This window comes from Daucus carota, chromosome 5 (assembly GCF_001625215.2).
Source record: "Daucus carota subsp. sativus chromosome 5, DH1 v3.0, whole genome shotgun sequence".
Lineage (NCBI taxonomy): Eukaryota > Viridiplantae > Streptophyta > Magnoliopsida > Apiales > Apiaceae > Daucus > Daucus carota.
Window position 1 is genome coordinate 41,005,714 of NC_030385.2, and position 6,000 is coordinate 41,011,713.

A 6,000-nucleotide genomic window follows, 5' to 3' on the forward strand; every position below is an offset into this window, starting at 1 on the left:
AAAGGTTATATTAAAGACATGATTTAAGTTTCTTTTTCCAGTAAACACAGAATACTTTGATAATTAATGATTTATATGACAAGAGTCTGTTCGTGTTTTTAGTGTGTCTGATTAAGTGTTAACATCTAATGCAAGTTCTGTTGTAATAATTTCCTAGCAGGATGGGATGTTGACATGCTTAGAAGCCATTATGAGCTCATAACATTAAGGAATTTATAAGTCAGAAACTATATGAAACAGAGAGACTTATATTACAAAGTAGTAGTACTGGATGTGCACAATTGTCTTTGCACCTCTTTCATGCAAGGACTATGCTCTTAAGTTGTCTTAAATTGCGTGCTATGTTCTTGTGACAGCAAGATGAGGTTTCCAAAACAATTATCAATGCTCCTTGGAGGCTGATGCAATTTGCAGTGAGAGATGTTATTGGCTACCTCAGAATGAATAGTTTGAGTTCAGAGCCGTCATCAAAGCGTATATTTCTGCCTTTGCTGGGGATTCATGACTTCAAGATCGTACTCAGAGAATCCAGTCAGTTGCAAGAGTAGACACTGTCAAAGCTAAAATCTATTCTCAAATCTGTTCTCGCTAATTCATACTCATTATTCATCTCAGCAATCTTTCGACCTCCATTTTCATAGCAGACTTGTAAAATTTTTAATTATCATCATGAAAATAGAGGCCCGTGCCTTGCACGGGCTTTTACGCTAGTTCATAATTAAATTTGTAAATAATATGTTAATTATTAATGGGTAGGTAAATAATTATATCGTCAAAGCATGTATCACACTAACTAATTTATAGTCAAAAAATCTAATTTGCATAATTTTTAACAAAAATGCGTTAATTAAGTTCTTGGATGAATGCCTATCTAAATTATCTATGGGCCCTAAATACTTCTAAAATATTTTACCGTAAAAGGATTATTATGAGGATACGTCACAATCAATTAGATATCATGTGATATTTCGTTCGGAGTTTTGCAACATATACACGACATCCGGTTAAATATCAATGTAATACTCTACTTGAAAAAGAATATCAGTGTGATACCTTGCTCGCATTATTATAAGGACAACTATATCTAATTCATATTAATGGTTAATGCATCACCCTGCAATAACAAGAATCCAAACCTAACACTTGGACAAAATCAAGATAACAACATCCACGCGCATGAGAACATTCCCGTGTGATCGTGTCTCAACAATATTTAACCAAATTATGAATATTTAGTAGAGAAGTCCTAAATATACGCAAAATATTTGATTGCAAGAGTATTATCATGTTGATACGGACAACCAGTCAAATATCAATATGATACCCCACTTGTAAAAGAATATCAGTGTGATGTCTTACTCACATTATTATAAGCACAACTATATCTAATTCATATTAATGGTTAATGCATCACCTTGCAATAATAAGAACCCAAACCTAACACTTTGACAACGTCAAGATAACAACATCCATCCACGCGTATGAGAACATTCCCGTGTGATCGTGTCTCAATAATATTTAACTAAATTATGAATATTTAGTAAAGAAGCCCTAAATATGCGTAAAATATTTGACTGTAAGAGTACTATCATGGTGATACGTCCAATTAATTGAGTATCAGGATGATACTCCAATGGTAAAGGAGTATCAGTGTGATATTCTACTCAGAGTGAAACTTATCTATTTATAAAAACTTAATTGAATTCTTCGGTAAATGCCCGGCCAAACTACCCAATTTTCAACAATATTTGACCAAAATATGAATATTCGGTAAGTTGGGGCCCTAAATATCGACAAAAGCTTTGATTGCAAGAGGATTAACATGATGATATATCGTAACCAGTTGAGTATCAGGTGATACTTCACGGGTAGAGGAGTATCAGTGTATTTCCCACTATGAGTGGAGCAACATATTAATAAACTTGGTTAAATTTTTGGGCAAATTTCTGGCCGAAATAATAAATTTTCAAATATATTTAATCAAAATATAAATATTCAATTAGAAAGGGTCTTAACTACCCACAACATACTCTAATATCAGAGTATTATCAGGATGATATGCCACAACCAGTTGAATATAAAGATGTTACTTTGCTAAGGAGGACTCTAAATATCTACAAAATTTTTACTATTAGAGGATTATCATGATGATACGTCACAACCAGTTACCTATCAGGGTGATAATTCATGTGTCGGGAGTATTAGTGTGTTATTCCACTGACAGTGGAACAATATATTATAAGTTTAATTAAATTCTTAGGTGAATTATTGGTCGAAATAGTCAATTTTTTTAAAAAAAAATAATTAAAATATATTGAAGGTGAATGAGGAAGATACACTACAACCAGTTGAATATCAACGTTATACTTCAATGATACAGGAATATCATTGTGACACTTTGCTAACATTATTTTAAGGACAACTAACAGTTATCGCACTCTAATAATAAAAGATATGTTTACACTGCACACTGCAATAACAAGGATCTGAAATTTAAACTCTTTATTTTTGACACTGTCGAACAATAACGAGAATAACAATATTCATCACGAATATGAGAACATGCCTGTGCCTCGCACGGGCTACAGTGCTAGTTTATATTTTATATGACAATAAATTGAGATTTTAGATTTTCAGAATTTAAAATACGGGATACCAGGCCAAGTTTAGATCTGAAATAGATTTTGATTTGAAAACTTAAAACTGTAACGAGAAAGGAAGCTCAAAAGTTGTAAACAAACACATTTGCTGAAATCAACCTGCAAACATTGTTTGATCTGAACAGGCTCATCCTCAAGTAGTTTCTTCTCGGCTTGAATTTTTTTACATGGAAGAAGTAATTGGAGGTAATAATCCAGTGTTGTTTAGTTTCTTCTATAATGATTATTATAATAGCTCTGTTGCATCTCATATTTGTATATCTTTGCTGACCTAATTATTAGATTTCGGCGTAATGGAGGGGAGATGGACCGAAGAGTTTACTGATTTAGAATCTGTTGAATATTCTAAGATTGGCGTCATCGACGGAGGATGGAGTGAAGAACTTATGTCTGATGATATTAACAATTTTCAAAGGTATTAGATTAATTAATGTACAATATTTTACCCGCATATATGTAATTAATGTACAATATTTTACCAGCATATATGTACTGTATTTTAATAATATTGTGTTATGTCTGCTTACACTTTTACAATTGCCTGTATTTTAATAAGCTTGTGTTATGGCTGGTTACAGTTTAACAATTGCTCCCGTCGACCATCAGAAGCAATGTAGTATAGTTGGCGGATCATTAAATCCTCATGGCTATATGTGTGTCTCGGCAATTGGTTGTAAACGCAAACAACTCAACTTTTTTGGCATACACGAGGCTACATGTGAGGGCATTGTCCCCCGTGCCCAAATATACGCCTACCCAATTGGATGCGAAAGATGTGAGCGACGCCCACCTGGAGGTATAGAAAACGCTATTCGTAAAGCTATTCAAGATGGAGTCAAAGTTCTTTCCATATCTATAGGATATACAGTGGGTCGTGCTCATCGATTAAAGTGTCCAAAAAATGACGACTATGGGATGTCTATCTTAGATGGAGTAAAGAAAGACATGTTAACATGTGTTACAGTGGGAAATGACGGTCCACTTGGAGAATCAGCAAAGAATGGTATGCCATGGGCTCTCACAGTAGGAGCACATACATCAACAAATGTAGTGCAAACTGTGATCGAGGTTGCCGTAGACAAAAATGTTCCATTGGTTGATATTTTGGAGCATGATAAAAATGGAAATTTAAATATAATTGGCAAGTTTAAGGTAATGGTAATTAATGTCAAATTTTTACATTACTTGAAACTCATTCATGTCATTAGCAAATTGTTTATTTTTAGTTTATATTGTTTGTCAGGGGAGTTCTCTCAATGTGCAAGAAAGTCCGTTTTTTAAGTTGTGGTAAGATTTAAAAATATTTTATTGTTTTTTTCGTCTTTATCTCGCATTAATCTTGTATAGTGCACCTTTACAGTATATTGGAAGATGTATTTGGAAAAGATTGTATACTCAAGGCTGACCGATCAAGTGAGATGTGTTATTTGGACCTTGCTAAGCCGCAATCACGGACACTTGTTGCGGGATCGTCGGTTTCTAGTATAATGAAGGTTTCATTGAGTAAGGAGATTGTGGACCAATTGTTGAAGTGGCAGAGCGAATTTGGGTATTTTTCCCCTCCCTCTCGATGATTTTTATTGTATACCTTTGAGTTTAATAAGTGATAATCACTAATTGCATTATCGCAACACTAATAAGATGTATTATCATTGTATTTACAGGGAAATTTTTATAAGAATTCAAAGAAGTAAAATTGAAACAGATAGTAGAGGGGTTTTGGTTCCTGTGTTTTCCTCCCGGGGTCCTTCAAGAATTTACAAAGAACACATAATTGTAAGTTTGTTTGTAACTTATAAGAACACGTAATTGTAAATTTGTTTGTAAGTTATATTATCTACTATCTTTCAGTTGATTGAGGAGTATTAATTTATTCAATTTGTATCACAGCCTGAAGTGGTTGCACCAGGCTATGCTGTCCTTATACCACATCCCAGTACCATAGCACTTAACTATAAAAGTTTAGAAGTTGAACAAACTAGTAGTGGTGATATAGAGGAGCCACTTTTTAGTGACTGCAACATAGTTTCGGGAACTTCAATTGCATGTCCACAAGTAGCAGGAGCTGCTCTTATTTTACGTTCTTACCATCCTCGTTGGACTCCTTCGGAAGTAAAGTCGGCTCTTATAACAACAGGTGATTAAAACAACTCTACCTTTTTTTTCCCTTCTGTAAAAATCAAAATTAATTTTATATTTCTTATTGAATTAAAACTTTACAAATAAGTAGTACATATTCTTGGTATGTTTATCTCTTTCTTAACATTTAATCAATGATATGATGCAGCAAAAAGCTTTTCAGCAAGAAACATTCCTGGCAATGAACTTGTATTTGGACCCGGATCGATCAACATTAAAGCTGCTTTACATCCCGGACTTGTATATGACGAAAACTGGACACATTTCAGGGAGTACGTTGATCAAAAGCGTTCAATTTATGACCTCAATCTCCCTACTTTTGCGGCCTCCTTTACTTACACTTCACGGAGTTGCAACCGGATTTTCCGACGTGAATTAAAAAATGTTGGTGACCACAAAATGGTTTACAAATGTGTTATCCAGTATTTCAGCAAATTATGGGATCCCGTAGAAATCACAGCGGTACCTGATTGTCTAGAATTTGAACGTGGTGAGAAGCAGAAATTTGAGTTGATTGTGAATATAGTTCCTCGTCCATCAGCCCATATATCTGCACTACTTATGTGGATTCCAGTTGGTGGCGGACAATCAGTGTGCAGCCCAATTCACTTGTACCATCATAGTGAATTTGACAAATCAAGCTGGTATGAGGATGGTAGGAGAGATACAGATTAAACAGGCTTCCTTTTGTGGTGTCAACAAGTATGAGTGACAAATCAAGTATACAAATTAGTTGTATACAAATTAAGTTGTTGGTAATACACGTATTATCTATGTGTTGGAACTTATTTATCTTTTGAGTATAACCAGAGATTATATGGAGATATTGTGTTAGTTCATATGGTAGTTATTTTGATGCATCCTTTGGAATTATTATGGAGAAATTTGGAAGACTGGCCTTGTAAAGCCTACTTACTGCATCTCAATTTAGCTGTATCAGAATGGGTAGTAAAGAATAATATCATCGTACAACAGTCTGCATCATATGACTCAACAATGTATTACAGATCTCAAGAGTCTGACTTGACTTCCTATTGGGGTCCTTGGCCTTAAGATGCATCATACAATTGGAAGGCCATGCTTATAGGCGATGTATTGATATACTGGAGTCTAAAGTCTGTATAGAAATCGAGTCTTATCTCTAATTTGATCCTCTGATGCCATGTACCTCGCTTCAAATCCGATAACAACCATTAATTCT

At 34.4% G+C, this 6,000-nt stretch overlaps 1 protein-coding gene across 1 annotated transcript; it reads left to right on the plus strand.

The window, feature by feature from the left end:
• The first annotated feature begins 2,627 nt into the window (after positions 1-2,627).
• LOC108221027 (subtilisin-like protease SBT4.14) lies at positions 2,628-5,621 on the plus strand. Its single transcript, XM_017394925.2, has 8 exons — positions 2,628-2,846; positions 2,943-3,075; positions 3,239-3,812; positions 3,904-3,947; positions 4,021-4,209; positions 4,325-4,436; positions 4,551-4,797; positions 4,948-5,621. The coding sequence occupies exons 1-8, from the start codon at positions 2,828-2,830 to the stop codon at positions 5,472-5,474; spliced, it is 1,845 nt and encodes a 614-aa protein (XP_017250414.1). The 5' UTR covers positions 2,628-2,827; the 3' UTR covers positions 5,475-5,621.
• The last annotated feature ends 379 nt before the right edge of the window (positions 5,622-6,000 follow it).

Coding starts and splice junctions, on each gene's coding strand:
- LOC108221027 (XM_017394925.2), top strand. Junction 3,076..3,238: donor GATATTAACAATTTTCAAAG/GTATTAGATTAA, acceptor GGCTGGTTACAG/TTTAACAATTGCTCCCGTCG. Junction 4,437..4,550: donor TTTACAAAGAACACATAATT/GTAAGTTTGTTT, acceptor TTTGTATCACAG/CCTGAAGTGGTTGCACCAGG.